Source organism: Lagopus muta, chromosome 25, assembly GCF_023343835.1.
Source record: "Lagopus muta isolate bLagMut1 chromosome 25, bLagMut1 primary, whole genome shotgun sequence".
Taxonomy (NCBI): domain Eukaryota; kingdom Metazoa; phylum Chordata; class Aves; order Galliformes; family Phasianidae; genus Lagopus; species Lagopus muta.
In genome coordinates this window covers 69,117-88,995 of record NC_064457.1, presented here as the reverse complement: position 1 = coordinate 88,995, position 19,879 = coordinate 69,117, and the positions used below count along the sequence as shown (strand labels likewise).

Genomic DNA, 19,879 nt, shown 5'->3' with positions numbered 1-19,879 from the left:
CCCGACCTTGCTGACAGCATTTGATGTAAGGTTTTGGCCTGATGGCAGATGAATAAACCCCAGCAGTTCCAGGCGCTTTGTTTGTAACAGCCATCCAGCTCCTCAGGCAGCTGCTGACAAAAGCCAGCAGCAGTTCTGCATGGATATGGCCGGGGGGCAGCAGGATGGGGCTCCTCAGGAAGCAGAGCACAAAGGCAGGAAAACGATCAGGTCTGGAGCAGGCTGCAAATCATCTGGTTCTGCTGTATGGCATATTTACAGGTGTTTGGATGGCTGCAGTGACAGCAAGGAAGAAGCTTGTGGCCTGTTTGCACACCAGGACCTCAGAGCAGCTTGGACATTTACATTCTTGTTTGCTATTTCTTGGCTCTGAGGAATACAGATGTGACTTTGTAATGGCTGAGCATCTCTTGTGCTCAAAGTGAGGAAGGAGGGATCAAAGCACAATCCTGCTTCTTACTGTTCTTGCTGTGTTCTTCTCAGAAGCTTTCATACCATGTCCTCCCAGTAATTTATTTTTGCTGTTGTCAGGACACCCATAGTGGATGAAAAACACTGTCCAGGAGAAAGCTCTTATGGACCTACAGAGGTGCATGAGATAAGGGGAAGCTTCCAAGAAACTCAGTGCTGGATGAAGTCAGTGGGGTTTGGGAGATAGGATCCTCTTCTGCTAAGTTGTGTGCAGTTGTAAAGCAGATAAAGACATTTTTGCATAAGGGCGCATCTGCTTGGTGTGGGCTTTGCTGCCTTTGTCTCTTCAGTGCTTCTGAGTCAATCTTTCTTTTATCAGATTGGTTCAATCATGTTTTCTCTGCAAATCTTAGCTATTTTTGTGTTCAGCTGCAGTAGCCTAAACACTGCGTGTAATGTAAGCTGCAAATGCAGTCGGGGAGCTCTGGGCATTCACTGTTCTGTTTGCAGGAGCTGTCTGTAAAGCTCTGCACTTGCAGAGTTGTGGTCCAAGCATGGCGTGGCACTGGCTGGCATGGGATAGGATACTTGTATGGTTTGCTGAAGGGATGCATAAGCTGGAATTAGCAATTTTTCCTGGTAGAATTGGTGTTCCCTCCTCCATTTTTTTTTTATTTTTTTTATTTTTTTTTCAGCAAGCTCTTCAAATACAGGTGCTTCTGTATGGCACTGATTTGCAGTTTACAGCTGGAGACAGGCACTGGGCACGTAGGAAGCTGTTCCCCTTCACATTCCTGCCAAATGATGAGTGTTTCAGTAGTCCTGCACATCAGCCTGAACTTTCCAACAGCCTCCCCCTGCCTCCCCTCGCCCCTGGCCGCAGGTGAGAAGGGCAGGAATGCCTCTTTGTTCTACCTCCCTTTTTTTTCACACAGGGCTCTAAAAATCCATCTCCTTTGCTCTCACAGATGCAGGATCCACACAGGAGATAATGCAAGCAGACCCCATGGATATAATCTCCAAGCCCAGCCATAGGCGAAGAGCTTAGAGCAGAGGTTTTCTGTTTCTGCCAGGATCCTGACCAGTGCATATCATCTCCCCATGTTTCTCCACATCCCCTGGTCTGGGAAGGAGCTGGAGGCTGCAAGCAGACCCAATAGGATTCTGGAACCCAAGATGACATCTTCTGAACTGTATGTTTTGCCATCCTGGAACTGCTGACACTATGCATTTATCTGAGTGTGTAGGGACAACCAGAGGCTCCTCCTGCCTCTGTTCTGCCTTCCTTTCACTGGTGCCTGCTGTGCATTGGGATGCACAAAACAGCAGCCACAGATGAGATCTCTTAGCCTCATTGTTCTTGTTGGCAGTGCTGTGCCTGCTGGATTGCATTCACACCTTCATCCCAGGGACATGGAGATGTGACAGCGGCACAGCAGGTGGAATAGATCTATTCCACTATTTCTGTCCACCCCCCAAGACAAACCTGCCACTCACAGCCACCACCCCCATCCTGCTGTTTTGATCACAGAGTCAATGGAGGCAATTGTCAAGCACTAACCAAGGCTGGGTGAATATCACTTCAATCTGCAGAGTGACAGCAGGCTGAGAGAATGCTCACAGCACAGCGGTATTGCTTCCTGCACCGAGCTGTGTCTGCTCCACACACTGCAGAGGCTGGAGAAGCACCAACTCCATACAAGGTGCCTTCCCATGAGTGCACAGAGAAACACCCCGCTGTGTCCTCTGCTGTGGGCCCTGCAGACAGCCAGCAGCATGGGGATCCTTCCATACTTCAACCTTGCAGCTGTATCAATACCAACATTTACAGCGTTAAAATTACAGGTGTAGTGCATCCACATGCTGTGTTCCCACCAGTGTACCATTATTTGGCCAGTGTGCTGGGAACCAGGCTGCTCACTTCCACAAGAGTGTGAAGGGAGCCCCAGTCAACCCCTCAATACAGGGAAATTTGCAGCAGTCATCGAGGCATTACGTCTCCTCCAACTATAGCACACGTGCTCCAACTGCAGTCTTTCCAACAGAAGCCTTGTTGGTTGAATGCCTTCTTGCTTTAATCCCTGAGGTTGCTGAAGGATGCTGCTTTCATCTGATAGCATTTATGAACTGCTATAATGAGTTCTGGCTTGCTGAGATAAATTAAATCGCTCACCATTAATGCCAACAGTGACTCAGATTAGCATTATTCTAGTTAGGAATATAAACAGACTGGACACATGAAAGAGCTTTGGTTGGCATTTTTTCCCCCTTTCTCTTAACCTTTCTAATTGCTGTTGATTTGTGTCTTTTGCTCTGTGTGTTCAAACTCTGTGCTTCTCCACCTCTTCAACTTCCAGGAGAAACTGTCGTATGACACACCACCATTCTGGACTGACTGGTTTAGCTGCTGACTGTCAACAGCGAGAGATATTCGGCAGTTTTGCCTGGCAAGTTTTGTGTCAAGTCAAAAAAACATGACATGTTTGTCAAGACAAAAAAACCAAACCAAACCAAACCAAACCAAACCAAACCAAACAAAGAAAACTACTCAAAAATAGAGCTGATGAAAAATTAAAGTCCCTTCTTTCTGCTCCCGTTTAGAGTCTCACTAGGGAAAATTCCACAGCGGAAATAAGATGTTGCAGGCTGAGACAAATGGCACAGGAAAGATGTGTATAAAGTAACAACACATACCATCAAAATACAGAAAGTGTCATGGTGTGAAACAAGGAGAGCATGGATAGGCAAGACAGAACGCAGCCACTGGAAGAGCATTTTCAGGAACAAATGTGCTGGAGCCATCTGCTGCCTCCCCAGCAGTGGTGACAGTCACAGCGCATCTCTCCCTGTAGCCCACTCTGAAAAGTGCCTATTATATATTTTGCAAGTGTTGCTTGCCAAAAGGTGCAGTTGCACCAAATGGGACAGCAGTGACACTGCCCCATGTGGCTCAGAGCAAAAGGTGCCCTCAGCTGCACGCCCTCCGCAGAGGAAGGCAAATGCAGTTGTGCTGAGTTGCAAAGTCTCAAGTATTCAATGCAGAGGAAGATTTTCTTCATCCAATGCAGGATCCCAATAAACTCTTGGAAGCAAAAAGATGAATTCCTACTGAGATATATTCCTACTGAGGAACAGCAGAGTGCAGAGTAGTGCTCATGAGCGCTGGGTGCTGGTGTGGCAGTGCACCTCACTCTGTGCCTCTGGGCTGTGCTCATCCCCACGCACAGCACTGATATTTATATGAGAAATGGCTGCAATTTCCTCAAAAACAAACTGCTGCATCAGTCCATTAATAAATCTGCTTTTCCTGCCAAAATATTTTAATTTCCACTTCCCCAGACTTGCTTTGTCTTCGTTGTCTCTATTTTTACCATATTTTGTGACAGATGGTTTGTCTCTGACAAATGAAGATTTGCACTTATGGTAAATCTTCCTGCAGGATGGCATGTATCAGCAGGAAAGGAACCTTTCCTTTTTCATGATTTTGCTAATTAAAAACACTGCCTGCAATTTGCATTGTTCATAACCAGGGAGATAATGGAACACAGAACTGGTTGCTGCTGTGCAGCCAGTGCTCTTGGGCAGATGACAAGCTTCCTGTCTCTGCCCACGTAACATGGCTGTGTGCATCAGACAGACGTGATTTTTAAGACTTGTGCAGAGCCAGCTAAAATGCTGTGTGCTCCCATTTTTGCTGATATTCTGCACAGGAAAAAGTCACAGTTCTTTACTGGTGCCAGAGCTAGAAGGCCCAGGTGGGAAGCTGGACACTGTTGCTGCAAGAGGCATGATAAACCGCTGGCCGTTCTTGCTCCTCACCCACCTGGCCTGAAGTGATGCCCTACCTTCACCTCCTTGGCAGTGTGATCTTTGACATCTGCGATGTTCAGCACCAGCTGGGGCATGGATTGGGCCCCCTTTGCCTGCCAGATTTTACGGGTAGGAAAAAAACCACACATTTTTATTGTTGCTGAAAGCTAGAGGGAGTGGTGGGGGGACAGACGGACAGGATGTGCAGCAGCAGGAGTCTGGATCAGAAGAAAGAGGTGACGGAGCCTGAAGTGGGCTTCTCGGTAACGCCAGAGCCTCTTCCTGCGCTGCATCGCGGGGATCAACGGACGAAGGCAGCCTGGCGAGGGGCGGGCAACCGTTCCCGAAGCCGGGAGGCGGCCGGGGGCGGAGATGGCCGGGTGGCCCTGCCCAGCTCCAGCTCCGGTTGGTGCCGTCAGGGCCAGGGGCGCGGCCATTGCGAGCGCTGGTCCCGGTAGAGCGGCGGCGCTGCCGGCGCGGCCCCGCACCATGGAGGGACACCTGGCTCGTTGCAAGATCGTGGTGGTGGGGGACACGCAGTGCGGCAAGACGGCACTGCTCCACGTCTTCGCCAAGGACTGCTACCCGGAGGTGTGCGGGGGGCGGCGGGGGGCGGCCGGAGGCGCGGCGCGGCTCGGCTCGGCTCGGCTCACCTCCCTTCTCCCTACCCAGAGCTACGTGCCCACCGTTTTCGAGAACTACACGGCCAGCTTCGAGATCGACAAGCAGCGCACTGAGCTCAACATGTGGGACACCTCAGGTGGGCTCGGGGAGGGACGCGGTGGGTCTCGATGCGGCCTCCATGGGATCCGCAGCGGGCATCAAACGCTGAAATCCCTTCTCGGTATCTTTGCGCTGGATTTTGCGGCTTTCTCTCCCCCGGCCTTGGGGCTCTGCACATCGTTTTGGTGCTGACTGCATGTCGGTGCATCTCAGCCTTGACCACGTATGAGATGCAGCAGAGCACCAACAAAACCAGTTCTGGGGCTTGAGATGAGGCTGGGAAGGAATGGGGAAGCAAGCCGAGATGGGAGACCTCACCTTGGAGAGGAATGTGCTGTGGGAATATGCTGTCCTTTCATCACTCACTCCAGGAGAGTTTCTGGGCTGCTTCAGTTGTTTTTTTTTTTTTTATGTTTTGGTTTGGTTTTGTCTTTTCATCTGCATTCTTGTGATGCTGCAGGGAACCCTGGGCACATCTCAGCCCTCCAGAACCCTTTTCAAACTTCATGCTGCCTCTCTGGGAAGGCATGAGCTGTAAGTGAACTGCTTGATGCAGAGCTAATAAAAATATTGGCATTTAGCAAAGGTTATGTGCATCCTTTAATTTACCTCTGACAACCTTTTTGGACTGCTGCGTATTCATAGCAGAACTGAATGCTGGGCTCTGGTGGTGTACATACGTAATGGACTTGCTGATGGTCTTTCCCCATAATTTTTTGACTCAGTGCTCAAGAGTAAAAATAAATTAAAACATTAGAAAGTTTTAGGTCTTGTGCACTCAAATTCCTCACTATAATTTTACATCCATCAGATTACAGCTGTAGGATCAGCAGAGCTCTATTTTGAGCAGTGACTTTACCGATTTTTGGACGACCTTTAAGTTGTAAAATGTTTACTGAGCTTCTACTGGAGGCTTCCCAACCTGGCAGACTTTGCTTTTGAAAATTTTTATGTCCTGAAACAAACAGGGTCTTTTGCCTGCTGAGTTGTGAGCCTCGGGGGTTTCCAAACTGAGAACTTCTGCAGCTGATTGGAAAGGACTGGTTGTGTTGTTTTTGTTTGATGCTCAGCAGCTTTGCTCTGAGTGTCTGCATTTGATGAGAAAAACTTCACCTTTGGAGTGTGTGAAAGCACGCTTAGTGCACTGTGTGGGGCTTTTTTTAGGAACTCTCTGGAATATTTGGCTTTGATCTTACAAATGTTAAAGGAAAATAACATGATAAAATGGCTTTAAATCTGTGTATATGCACCTGGTACCTGCATCTGATGTTGTCATACATTCATTTTTATCATTTTCAACAAAAGATATGAGTCTGTCTAGTGCTTATCTTTACAGCCAAGAGGAAATGGACTTTGATTTTTTTTCTCCCTTTTTAAGAACTTCATTGTAGAGTTCAGTGGATAGTTTTCCAGATAAATTGCCTCCTTTTGCAGCTTTCATTTGAAATACCCAAAAGCTGTATGTCAGTAAACAGTCCTGCAAAGCAATACGTAGCAATTTTTTCTAGTAATCAAACTGACATTTTGAGCTACAGACTGCAAGCTGCTGCTGTATTTCCACTTCAGAGACACTTGTGAACAGCTTTTGGTAGAAAGTTTTGCGCAATAGCAAATGGAACTAACTGAGCTGAAGGGGTTGAGTGCCTGATTGCCCTCCTATTGCATATGACAGGTGCTGCGTGCACTTCCCCTTGTCTCTGCATTACCTGCCACCTCTTTTAAGCAGCTTTGTGGGCAGGGACTTGTTAGTGTTGAACTTATCCTAGCAGGAGCAGGAAGGGAGATGCTGGAAATCTGCTTCCCTCTTTTATGTCTTAAATGTTTTCCATCTCTTAGTTAAGTGATTGAAGCTGAAGGTCTCCAAAAATCAGCAGACAAACCTGGACAGGGACTGAAGTCAGCTGTGAGAGTGGTGAGTGCCTCCACAGATGCTCATAGCATCATCCTTCTATGGGCACCAGTGAAGGGCAGCTGCCCTGGAAAACCTGCTGCAGGGATCCCAGCCTGCCTGGTTGCTGCTAGCTCTTCTCAGTAATCCCTGCCCATGTTGGGGTGTTGTCTGCTCCCTGGATATGTAGCACTAGCTGCTGTGGGGAACTTGGGAAATACAGCCTTTAGGTGTGAATTGGCCCCTCCTCTGGTATTAGCAGATAGTGGGCAGGCAGTAAATGTAGTTAGAGAAACACTGCCATACTGTGGGCAGGGATGATGGGGAGCTGAATTGCTTCCACTCTGTATTGGGACCTTGGATTTCCTTTAAGTATCTTGTAACCTTTGATTAGTTTTTCCAAGGCTGAAAGACAGCTGGAGGCTTAGCAGTACTGAGTCCTTCAGACAGGGCAAATACAGGCCCTCTGTGCTCACTGAAATGCCTTTGATCCAGATGCCTGTTAAGGAAAAAAGGGAGCCATGTATGAGCCTGGTCCCTCAGTACTGCCTGCATTTTGGATTTGTCTCTATTTAACTCAGTCCCACCTCCATGCACAGAGCAAAGCTGAAATTGCTCCAGGTGCCATTTTACAGTGCAATAGGAATGTCCCATCCTTCCATTTCCACTATGTGCTATTTCCTAAAGTCTCCATTAAAAAACATTTGATATCTTTGTGTGTGAGAGCAAGGTGCAGAGGAGATGGGGCAGCTGCTGTGCTCTGCTCCTTAGTGGAGGATGTCCTGTTTGCTGCTCTTTCTATTCTCATTTTGGCCAGTTCCCCCTTTGGTCAAATGTCCTTGGCACAGAAACAACTTCTCTGCAGGGCAGCGGTGTGGGGAAACACCAGCCTGATGGAATGCCTGCTGGCTGGTCGGGGCTGCTCCCAAAGGGCTGGATGCCTCCTGGACAACCAGTGCTGCTGCATGGCACCCACATGAAAGAGTTTCCATTCTGTACAGCCTGCTGGCTGATGTTGTGACCATTCATCATGCTTTACACAGTGCAGACGAGTTGGATTCCCGTGCTTTAATGGTGGGAAGGGTATGTAGTCATAATGGGCAATCTGGCTTCTCAGTAATGCAGCAGGTTAATTCCCCTTGTGAGCTGGTCTACCTTTTGTTTCCCTGGTGTAGAGCAGAGCTGCTGGCTATGGGATGTCTGTACTTGTGGCTTACGGGAATGCCCAGGAATGGCACTGCACCGTGTGTGTGCTCATTGCCATCTTCCAAAGTTGCTGGAGAGGACTTTTCTGCCCGCACAGAACCCAAGCTGGTCCTTGGCTCTGCACTGCTGTCTGCTCTGCACTGCAGCTCGCAGCAGGGGAGTTGTGTGGCTGCCAGCCTTTTGCAGGGACTTGTGTCTGATAAGCAGATTCGCTTTCAAAACAAGAATAACATTGTAAAGTGCAAATCCCTTCCTGCCTCCCTCTTTGACTGTGCTCAGCAAACAGTATGGCTGTGTGGGAACCAACAGGCTCTGATAACAGTCTCTTCATTAGGGGAACTACCCAGGAATGTTGATGAGATTAGGGAGCTGAAAGGGGCTGAGTTTAGCAATGGCATCTCCATTGATGCTGGGGCTGGGGATTCCCAGCACGCAGCTCTGGGATTGCAATGGCTGCCTCTTCCCATGTGCTTTGAAGCAGAGAAGAATGTGGAGCTACCCTTTCCATACCAAAATAGCGCCTCCCATGCTCCCTGTTGAGGCTGGGAGCCTCGAACTGGCATACTTGTCTTCTGCCTCAGCACAAAGACATAGTTAAGCCTGAAAATATGTGCAGCTGGGTCACATTCTTAGGCAGGTCAGGAACCAGTCAGACAGAAGTTGAAAGATCTGCTGCAGAAATGCATATCCTGGACTGGGTGGAGATTGGGTCTGGAGAGACCTGACATGATGTGAGAGGAGTGGATGGGACACCAGAATCCCTGGGATATGTCAGACTGGGCATGATGTAGGTGCTGCATGGTACAGAAGCCGCTGCTCTCCCTGTATGTCTTGGGGGTGTCCCTTGTGCCCCAGACACCCATCAAGCAGCAGCTCCTTAGCCAGGCAATCATGTAATGCAACTGCTGAAAATCCCTGTAGGAGGGGACTCTCACCCCATCCTCTGAGCATGATGGCTTTGCCTTTCTGCCCACCTGGCACCTAGGTGCCCCTCACTGTGCCTCAGGGTTGTCCTGCAGTACTTTGTGGCAGGAAGATGTCCAGAGGAGCTGGTTGGTGCCATGCCACTAGCTCTACAGAAGAGACCTGGGTACAGCTTTCCTCTTGCCCTAGATCCTATGTATTAGACCAGTATGCAATTAAACTTCATGGGCGTGCAGATCCAGTTTTCCCTGTGGGGAGAAACCTTGTCTGGTGGGCAAGCAGCCAAGGAGAAAGCTGCTGCTTGTGCACAGCAAACTGGAAATGTGTAGCATTGCATAAAGATAATTTGTGCTCACTCAACCCACAGATATGTTCCTCAAAGTCAGAGGTCTGTGGGAATTGGTTGCCACTCCTAGTCCTTTTTACACCCAATAAAATGATGACAAACAGGTTGAGGCAATGCCAACTGCCCTTGTGATGTGGCAAAAGTGCCTGGAAGGGACTTCTGGTTCCTGTTTGCCTCCCTTGTCAGCTGCCATGGGTGTGATTGTTAGCACCCTTGAGTAGAGCCCCACCAGGCACTAAGGCTGTGCTCCCGCCTCAAGGGCTCAGTGATGTTACCCTAGGGTTGCTATTAGGGGCTTCTTCAGAGAGCTGCCTCCCTGTCACTGGCGAGAGGAGCCCAGGATGCCACCTCAGCCCCTGCAAACACCATTCCCTTCATCTTGATCATGTCCATTCAGAGACATCCTTGCTGTCTTGGAGAAGCAGCTGAGATTTTTGTGGGCTCATCATGGGGACTGGGCTCTTTCCTTGCCCAGGGTGTCCAGGACAGCTGTCACTTCTGTCTCTCCCATTCACATCAGGTTTTCAATCCGGCGTTTTTCTGCTTTGCTCCAGTGAGGAGACAGTAGCTGAACTGTTCAATGGGACAGGCCCTTTCTCGTGCAGATGTGTTGCTTGCACCAGGGTAGGGGAGCCTACCATGCCCTCTGTCCATTGCTGTCCCCATCGATGGTGACAGCTTCCTGCACCTTTTTTTCAGTCTTAAAGGCCTGATATAAATAAAATATATTATTAACACTTTCATGATCGCCTGTCCTAGCAGAGGAGCTACTAATCACAAAAGCCATCACATTCACTGTCACTCTATGAAGTACTAACACGCCTGGAGCACTGCCGTGGGGAAAGCATGTGGTGATGGGTCAGGAGTTTGGGCCAGAGCTTGATCCTCTGCCTGAGAGCAGCATCACTGTCCCAGTGCCAGGCTGCTGTACCAACCTCTGAATTTCAGATAACAACAATGTGGATTTTATTTTTGTTTTTGGCATTTGGCTTGCTCCAGTTTTCTCTCTTCAATCACAAACAAATGTACTAGGTCCTGTTTCTTGCAGACCTGAGTGCCAAGTTCGAGAACAATTCACGCAGAACAGGAAGGCTGGATCTACAGTAGTGCAAGTCTTAAGTGCATGTGTGCTTGGAGGTGCCAGTGTGTGGGGCTCTAGGGTGCCTTGCAGGAATGGCTGAAAGGTACTGAGCACTCAGAACCCACAAATCCAGAGATCTGGAGCTGAGGGAATTGGGATGTTTGTGTTTTGTCCCCATCAAAAAATAACAGATTCAAAAATTAGAATGATCAACCAAAGAGAATATCCTGATTCATCAGAGAGAAAGCTGGGGATGATGTAAGTCTGGCGCACAGCACTGCTGGGCACTCTGACTGTTGGTCTCTTAGACTGGGGAAGGAACTTCAGGAAGACATTGGTGTTGATCAGCTGTCAGTGAGCAGAGCTACCGATGGGGTTGGGACCATTCCTGTCCCTTGGAGCTAGGAGCAGAAAGTTAGAGCATACAGAGGCAATTTTGATCTCATTAACAAAATGATGCTCTTGACCTGGGGCAGATAATCCTTCCCTTCCTTTTGCCATCTCAGCAGCTGCCCAACTCTGTCCTGACACCAGGCTAGGGGTTTGTGGGATGGGTGGTGACCAACCGTGCTGGCTGCACTCTGCTGCACTGTGTGCTCTGCCAGTGCAGTCTGTGACGTGCTGGAGAAAGCAGCAGGTTGCTACGATACAGCTTGCTGTAGCAGTGTCTGAGCTGAAAGGAGCCAAAACCAATCTCTACAAAAGGAGCATTCCCGGGCTGGGAGGAGGTCAGATTTATCTGCAGTGTTTATGTGAAGTGGAGGAGCAACTGGGAGAGGATGTGCATGGAAGTGCTTCCCTCCCACCTACCTGGGGCAGCTGTGCATGGGAAGGGCACAGTTCTGATAAAGGGTCTGACACATCTGAGCATGCAGATCAGTGCTGAGTCTTGAATCCCTTTAGGCAAACCTGCATCTGGAATGAGAATGTAAGCTTGGTCTGAAGGGCAGCTTGGTGCTGCAGAGCTGGGTGCTGCCAACAAAAGCACTGAGTCACTCTTAAGATGGGACTGCTCATGGGGCCAGCTCTGTCCAACAGAAGATGAAGCATTCTTAGCTTGAAGCAGGGTCAGAGATCTCCAGGGTTTGCTGTGCCCCAGCCTGCATCCCCTGTCCCCACGCTGGTCCAGGCACCCCAGGCACTGACTCCACGCACAAAGCATGACTTTCCCTCTACAAAGAGGGCTGGACTCTGCAGAGGTCACAGTCTGTTTCTGCCATGCTGGATGCCAGCTGTTTCTCATTCCACTGACTTTACAGGGACAAAAAACTGTGCTGTATTTTTTCTCACTCGTGTCTGTGGGGACTGCAGCAGCAGAATGTCCCTGGAGCTGGCTTTGCTGCGAACCCAAAGGCACATGGGGTGCTGGCATGCCTGCTTCGTGAGTGGTGTGGAGCATCCCCTGTGCCTGCATCCTGCTTCCAAGGAGGCAGACCGAACAATGGATGGCATCTCTGCTTCCCTTTTTCATACATAAACAGCTGCTTCTCACCCCTCCAGGAAGTTTAAGCCATTGTGAAGCCAAATACAAAACTGAAACAAATGTTTTTTAAGCAGCAACAAACTGATTGTTCCATTACTGCTTAGTGGGGCGTTTCATACAGAATACACTTCAAACAAAAACATTATGGGATGATGGCTTTAACATCTGAAATTCACACTGAGGGGTTGCACATACAGACATGGATATGTGTACATGGCAGAGCTGTGCAGGATTTCACCCAGGCTATATTCTACTCCCTGGGAAATCCTGCAGAATGCCGCATCATTTCCTCCAATTCAGAACTTGTTCACCAAATCCTTGCACATCTTTTATGCACAAGCAAACAAAAAGAATCTGACTTTTCCCAGCATAAATCCAGAGCAGAAAGTTCTTTTTTTTACCTATCTTAAATTCTCACAATTGTTGTGAGCAAGCTCCTCTGTAAAAAGATACCGAGAAGATTCAAACACAGCAGTAGCCCTGCTCATGGCCTGCCTTCTCTCAACTACACCTTCCAACTGTTAGGAGCACAGCAACTGTATGACAAGTGATGGATTCATATGCAAGCATGGCAACCTTTCCAAGCTCCCCATCCTGTAGATATCCAGCATGCCCAACAGCACAGTTTACCCCTCTTGCTTGCTAGATGCTCACATGTGGCCATGTCCCAATTCTTGCTGGAACTATGGACTTACAGAGACAGCTGAGGCTCCTCACCTGCCCCAACAGGCGTCAAGCAGCCCATGGATGAGAATTTCTGCTGACTGATTTTCTCTCTGCAGGCTCAGCCTATTATGATAATGTTCGTCCATTGGCATACCCGGACTCAGATGCCGTGCTCATCTGCTTTGATATCAGCCGCCCAGAAACCTTGGACAGTGTGCTCAAGAAGGTGAGTGCCCAGGGTGTTTGGGCTGGGATGGAGCCCTGCATCCCCTACTGCTGCCATCAGGGCCAAAAGCTCCCTTGGCTAGAGTTTGCCTGCTGCAGTTGGCCTTGATCTTTAGCAGAAAGCAAGATATTTCTTTGACTGCAAGGAGTACCATGAGTGATGCAGCTCACTGCAGTATGCAGTGCTTCTGTTGGTCTGCCTTTTTGCACACATGCAAACATGGGAACGGAGAGATGTAAGGCATCTGTTGTGTTTCTCATGTCAGCAGGGGGCTCCAGTGTTTTGGCAAGGGGACAAAAGCCCTCCAGGTAGCTCAGTCCAGGGCTTAGTTGAACTCCAAGACAACTCCCAGCACCCAGCTCAGGGGCCAGAAGTCTTTCATGGGGATTGGAAGCATCTGCTGCTCATGATAACAGGGTAATAACACAAGCAAATCTCTTGTACCTTAATGAGATGCAAGCCCATCAATAATTAGCTGGGGTTGGGCTTTATCAGTGTCTGTCTGCTCCTCGTGTGAGCCTGCTTTGCTCACTGCAAGATCTTTCCTGCGTGGCTGCCCAGATACTTCCAATGCTGTTAGCGGTGTCTGTTTGATAAAGCAACTTTTAATCCCTGCGTCACATGGCATTTCTTAAGTGCCTCTGAGCAGATGCCTTGTTTCCTCTGGTGCAGGCTTACAGCCTACGGAGGTAAGTCACATTCCTAAGATACCATGAAGTTGAAATAGGATTTAGCTTCTTCTGATATCAGGCAAGTAAGGAGAATGACATTCTCTATTCAAGCTGTAGGCAAAGATGCTAATTCAGCAGAGGAAATCTTTATTATTGCTTCCCTTCTGCTACCTGGCTTGTCTTCACAGCATGTACAATTGAAAGGAAGGAGCCACTCAAAAGGATGGAAGCAGCTTTTAATTTTCCACAAAGTGGGTTTTCACAAGATGGCACCTCAGTTCTGACAAAGCTTGATGGTTCTGCAAACCTTGAGCTCCCCACATATTGTCAGGCATGGGAGAAGTGGGTCATAGTGCAGAAAACTGTCCCAGTAGCACCATCTTGGCAGGGATTTCCATCCTTTGGATAAATTTGGGTGTTTGGATTTCTGCTCCAAATGAACTGCAGCATCCTCCTTTTATGGCTGTTTCTGGTGGCAGAGGGGGTCCTGGTAGATAACTTCCGCAGCAGGAAAGGGATCTGTAGGACACAGAGTGGAGTATATCTCCAGCTGGAAAACACCATTTTTTTTCCTCGTAATTTGCAGTTGTTTTTGTTCTGATATTCAATGAAACTTGTGTCATTGCTGGCGCTTCCTTTCCCCACTAGGTTCTGGAAACTGGGCTGTGGGTTGGGTTTTCTTCCCCTTCTAATTGCCTGGGGTGTATGCCTAACTGTCAGCCAGTACAGCAGGAACTGCTTGTACCAAGAGACATCTTCAGCCAGTGGGAATCTCTATTTGTCATCTGCTTGCTGCTCCAGAAGCACTAAATGGGTGCTCAGGGTGCTGGCACACTGCTGGGGCTGTGCAGGTCTCTCCAGCCCCAGTCAATGGGTTTACTTACCATTGCAGACACCTCACTGCATATTGAAGCTTTTTTGAAGCTCTGAAAGGTACTATTAGTGAAGAAAGTGCATGCTTGACCTGGCCTTCTTTCCTTCCTTCAGTCTTGCAGGCGACAGCAACTTGAATGCAGCACGTTTGCAGGGTATATCTGGACGAAGTGAGCAAAAAGTTAATCTGAGAGGAACTCCAACCATTTTTATCATTGCCTGTGGCAGTTGTTAAGGAAGGGCTAATTGGCTTCCAAACAGCTGTGACTCCAGTTTGGAAAATCCTCCCATGGAAGGCTTCCAAGGCAAAGGCAACGTATTGTTATGGTTCCAGGGAGCAGCTCTGGTGAACCCCAGCTGAGCTTTGTAGCTCCAACCTTGACCCTTTTGTAGGCTGTCCATTGTCACACAGCTTCTGGCACAGCTGTGCACCTTCTCTCTCTTGTCTTCGCTGCAGTGGCAAGGGGAGACTCAGGAGTTCTGCCCCAATGCGAAGATCGTGTTGGTGGGCTGCAAGCTGGACATGCGGACAGACCTGAACACGCTGCGGGAGCTTTCCAAGCAGCGCCTCATCCCAGTGACACATGAGCAGGTGGGTTTTGGTAGCTGCTTTCCTCCTGCACCTCCTCAGATAAGTTAGGTCAGCAGCACTGGTCTTGGTCTGAAGCTGACCAGATCTTGGCTCAGGTACTCTGAGCTTGCAGCACTCTTCTCCCCTGCCCTGGGCACATTGGCAGTGCTCTGCTGAACCACCTCCTGGTTTGCAGCCAGGAAGCCTTTCGCTAAAGCTAGTGGAGATGCCCAGCTTAATAACTTGGACTGACTAAAGTAGAATGAGTGTTTCTGCACCTCCTTGTTGGGCATAGCTGGGGTGGGGACAAAGACACAGGCTGGGAACTGCTGGGAGCTGCTGCAGTCACCAGCACAGGGTCGCAGACTCTGATGCAGCTGCAGTTGCTCTGTCCTAACCTCATTCCTCCTTCCTTCCCCAATCTCTGGGTCTCAGGGCAGTGCTCTGGCACGGCAGATTGGGGCAGTGGCCTACGCTGAGTGCTCCTCCAAGGTGTCGGAGGACAGCGTGCGGGATGTCTTCCATGTTACCACCCTTGCCTCGGTCAACAGGATACACAAGAACCTGAAGCGCTCCAACTCCAAACGGGGACTGAAGCGGGCATCACAGATGCCCAGCAGGACGAACTTACTGAATGACACGGAGATCAGGAAAGATCGAGCCAAGAGCTGTTCCATCATGTGAAAAACAGTCTGTAAATAACATATGTGTGTTGTCCATTTTGTACAGTAACTGGCCAAGACCAGGGCATGGTGCTGGCTGTAGGAGCCAGCTTGCCTTTCTGAAGCCTTTCTTAGTCCGTAGGGCTGAGCAAAGGTCCCAGCTGCAAACTGGGGTGCAGGAGGCACCCTGTACTGCCAAGATCTCTGGGTCAGCTGCTGCGGTGCTGATTGCTTGGGAGAAAGGAACCACTTGACAGAGAAGCATTCAGTCGCTGGAAGGTCTACGGTTGGATGAAACAAAGCACGAGAGAGTGATGCTGCATGCATGCCATTCTCCTGTCCCCATGGCCCAGCCTCTGGGTGACATATGGTGGTGGGACCTGGGCTGGAGGCTGGGAGAGGGGGGAACTGCAAGCAGCAGGATGACTGGGAGAAAGTCCTCTTCCAATCTGCCTTTAGAAGAAAAGCATTATTTGAACTGTTTGCTATCTGTGGTTGGACTGGATGGCAAGCCACCAAGAAAGCACCCTGGGGAGGAAGTATAACCTGATATGCACCATGCTGATCACCTCCTGGGAGACTATAGATAGGTAGCTTTTCTCATGGTACTTCAGATACTTGAATTCTATTCCAAAACCAACAGAGCAGATCTGGCTGCAAGGTCTGTCCCCATAGATGCATCTTGAAAATTGTGGTTCCCTTCAGCAAGCAAATGTCACTCAAGAGCTTGTGCCTCGCTTCTGCCAGCCTGGATCCTCATCAGGCTGCTCACTGCCACAGGCAGCTGCACCTCCAGGCACACAGTGTCCTGAAAAGCAGACTGCAATCACTCTCCATGTCCTCTCCTCCACCCATGTTGAACTGCAGATTGTGTTCCACGATGCTGTGTTTGTCTGGTACAAGACACAAAAAGGATTAAATGTGTCTCTGCACCCTGACTCCACTGCAGCAGTGGGAAGAAAGGTGCTCCCTGCCCATTTTGTATGGCGGTACAGCCTGCTGCCGACACCTCTCATTGCTTCTGCTGCTACCCTCTCTAAATGCCTTTAACAACAGTGTTAGCCTTGATCTAATGACACGTAGACACTTTATGGAAGAAAAAGTCTGTTCCATTGCCAGATCCAGCTGTGTCGATGAGCTACAGAAAAGAAATAAACATTGTTGGAAAAAGCACAGTGCTTGACTCTGTTCATTTTTAATAGTCATCCTTTCAAAATACCTTACCACCTAGTTTCTATTTGTGTCCTCATGGCTCACTCTAACTCCTGACATACATTCATGCACACTTGAGCAGAAAACAGAGAGGCCTTAGCTGCATGTATTCATTTTGGAGTCGAAACATCTTCCTTGAATAACCTCTCATTCCATCCTGACTCATTCAATAATAGGCAGCACTTGCAGATTGTCTGTGCCTGATCCACCAATCTGAGCTGATATGAGATGTCCTCATGCTCACTGTATTGCTAGCTTCAAGTGAAGATGGCTTTCACCTAATATTTTTTATCTCCTGTCCTGTACAGAGCTCAGGCTTCATCTGTATCACAAAGACTTCTTAGGAAACTGGAACAGCTAAGCTGCCTGGTGGCTCCCTACGAAACTGTGGAGCTCTCAGTGTTTCTGGGCTGCTGTGTGGAGCTCAGCTTGGCCCAGTGGCTTTGTTTACTTTGCTGCAGCCACAGCTGTTTCACTTGCTGCTGCAGGTCATTTTCTTCCTGTGCACTGCACTTCCCAGGCTATGGCTGCTAAAGAAGGCCTTTGGGGATGGATTGTGGCAGTGTAAAGACATGTCCCAGCATTAGTTTGCAAGAATCCATCAGAATTAATGCCAGCGAATGCCTCTCAGGAGACTGAGGCAACTGAAATAGCCTCCAAGAACATTTATCATAAAGTAGCTGAGCTGGATCCATGGGTGAGGCAAAGCAGAGACATTAAAGCCTGTGGGGATAAAACCTTACAGCCTCATTTTCGATCATCAGGCTCCTTTCTTACAGGCATGTGACCAATGCTGCTGCTGTGAGTGGCTCAGATGTAGAAATCAAGATAACCAAAGGTATTTTGGATGGCTGACCTTTAAGGAACTGGTTTCCAGGAGAATGGAACTGTTGTCAGCATTCACTGAATCTACCTTCCTTGGCACAATAACCAAGGTATCTCCACATGCTTGGGGCATCTGCCACTTGGTGCCAGAAGCATCATGGTGGGGTACAAGGGCTGTCCTCACGCCTGTGAAACAGCCTGGTGCTCTGGAGGCTCTGATGGCAGCAGCCACATCCCACCCCAGGGCTGGTGTCAGGGCTCACAGGGACAGGACTGAACACAAACTGGCATTTAGGAGGGGATCCCCAGGTGAACTGGAGATGTGCTGAGCTGCCTGCCAGCAGGCAGGGCTAAAGAGGTGAAAAGCAGGCAGCAACAAAGGGCCTGACACCACGAGTCAGCAAGGAAGAGAAAATGCAAGTGGTAGCAGAGCAGCAATCAGAAAAGAGAGCATTTATGGGGTTTACGGAGCATTTTCCAGGAGCCTGAACTGCTTAACTCCTGCAGTACTGCTGCTGTCTGTAGACACCTTCTTTCTGGAGCACTGCAAAAGTCACAAGGCAAGCAACTGTGAATATATTTATACTGATGCTTGCTTTTGCAGCCTGATCTGGTGGGCAACAGGCAACCTACAGTAGGGGTTGAGGCTGAGGTGGGCTGTGAGGTCCCTTCTAATCCAACCATGCTGTGATTCTATGTATAGAAGGAGTTCCAGAAACATGGTAGAACCTTTTGTTGAAAACTTTTGTTTTGTGGATTCATTTAATTTCCATACTGAAGGGAAATATCATTTTTGCTATGCTGTTCAGCATAGATCCAACTAGCTGGAAACAAGTGGTACGAAAATAATATTGGAATGAAAATAATTGGTGACCAGCTGCTTCTAGAACAGACCAAAAAACAAACAAACAAACAAACAAAAAAAAAAACCAAAAAAACAACCACAAACCCACAAAAAAGACTACAACGAAAAAGCATGAAGCAGCCAAGATGTATGCATTCTGCCAGAGTGAACAGGACCAGAGTTCAGCTGCAACTCTTGCCAGAGCTGAGCTAAACATGGAAATGCACTTGTAGCTTCCTAAAATCTAATGCAAATTCAAACGTCGATGCTGCACCACAGCCTAAGCAAACCTGAAGCATGCATCTGTTATGCCTTTATACGGCCCACATCAACTGTTTGAAGTCATCTTTGAAAGTTTAGGCTTCTGACTTCAGAGTGGGATCAAATTCTGGACAAGAGTGTCCTCATCCCCTCCTGAGAGGGCTGCTTTTTGCAGTCACCGTTCAGCACGCAGCTTAATATTCTGGCAGTCGCTTCTCCTCAGGCTTGATGGACTATAAAGAATAGTTGGCCTCCCACAGTGGTTCATTTAAACAGACTTCTCAAAGGAGCCTCTCTCCCTCCCTCTCCATCTCTAAAGAGGAATAAGCATGCTGAAACAGGAAGCAAAATCAAAAGAAGTAGAGAGGAGATAGATAGATAGATAGATAGATAGATAGATAGATAGATAGATAGATAGATAGATAGATAGGAGGAAAGAAGACCCACAGACACAGAAGAGCCCAAACAAAGCTGCTACTGGGTCCCTGCTCCTCACTCAACCAGCAGCCTGCCTGTGAGCAATTAGGGAGACTTCTTATATATATATGTATGGGAGAAGATGGAAAAAAAGAGGATGAATGTGTTTTCTGTTTTTTTCCTTTGGGCATCCGTCAATAGGTACTTTCCCCATAAATAATCCTCTTTTACATCTGTACATAGGATTGGAACTTTTAGGCTGCTTTAGCTGAACCCTGATGGTCTGCTCCTGCCTGGTGGGACAGGGTGAATGGTCTCTTCCAATTAACATCATTCTGAATCAGCACAGACAGATCTGTTACCTTGCTCCTAGAGGTACTGATGGACAGGTAAGTCAAAGGTTCTTAACACCACCAAGAAAAACAAAAACCCTTCCAATTCTTCCAAATGACGCCAAGCCTAGAAAGGAAGCTGCTGGTCCCCCCTTAGCCCCTTGGTTCTGGTAACAGGCTTCCAGCCCAGGAGGAGCACTTGACTCTTGCTTTACAAAGGCTGCTGAGTTATCTCATGTGCTGAGAAAAGTGCATTTGTGCGCACTGGCCTCATTCACAACAACACCATTGTCTGCAGCCGCTAAGCCCAGGCTGCCCCAGCTAATTAGCATGAAGAAATCAGCATTCTTGCTGCACCCCTGGTGTCACCAGGGAAAATGGACAGCCTGCCAAGCAGCTTCCCAGAGCTGCGCCTCTGTGCCAGAGGGAGGACTCTTCTCTCTGCTT

General features: G+C 48.7%; 1 protein-coding gene across 1 annotated transcript; it reads left to right on the top strand.

The window, feature by feature from the left end:
• The first annotated feature begins 4,647 nt into the window (after positions 1-4,647).
• On the top strand, positions 4,648-16,731 carry RND2 (Rho family GTPase 2). The gene is made up of 5 exons (XM_048927126.1): positions 4,648-4,812; positions 4,894-4,981; positions 12,655-12,764; positions 14,766-14,900; positions 15,315-16,731. Exons 1-5 carry the CDS (start codon positions 4,711-4,713, stop codon positions 15,561-15,563), a joined length of 684 nt encoding a protein of 227 aa, XP_048783083.1. The 5' UTR covers positions 4,648-4,710; the 3' UTR covers positions 15,564-16,731.
• Positions 16,732-19,879: the final 3,148 nt, after the last annotated feature.

Bases quoted from the DNA above. Each gene is read 5' to 3' on its own strand.
- RND2 (XM_048927126.1), top strand. From the start codon at position 4,711: ATGGAGGGACACCTGGCTCGTTGCAAGATCGTGGTGGTGGGGGACACG. The intron at 4,813-4,893 runs GTGTGCGGGGGG...CTCCCTACCCAG, and splicing joins CCAAGGACTGCTACCCGGAG to AGCTACGTGCCCACCGTTTT. The intron at 12,765-14,765 runs GTGAGTGCCCAG...TCTTCGCTGCAG, and splicing joins TGGACAGTGTGCTCAAGAAG to TGGCAAGGGGAGACTCAGGA.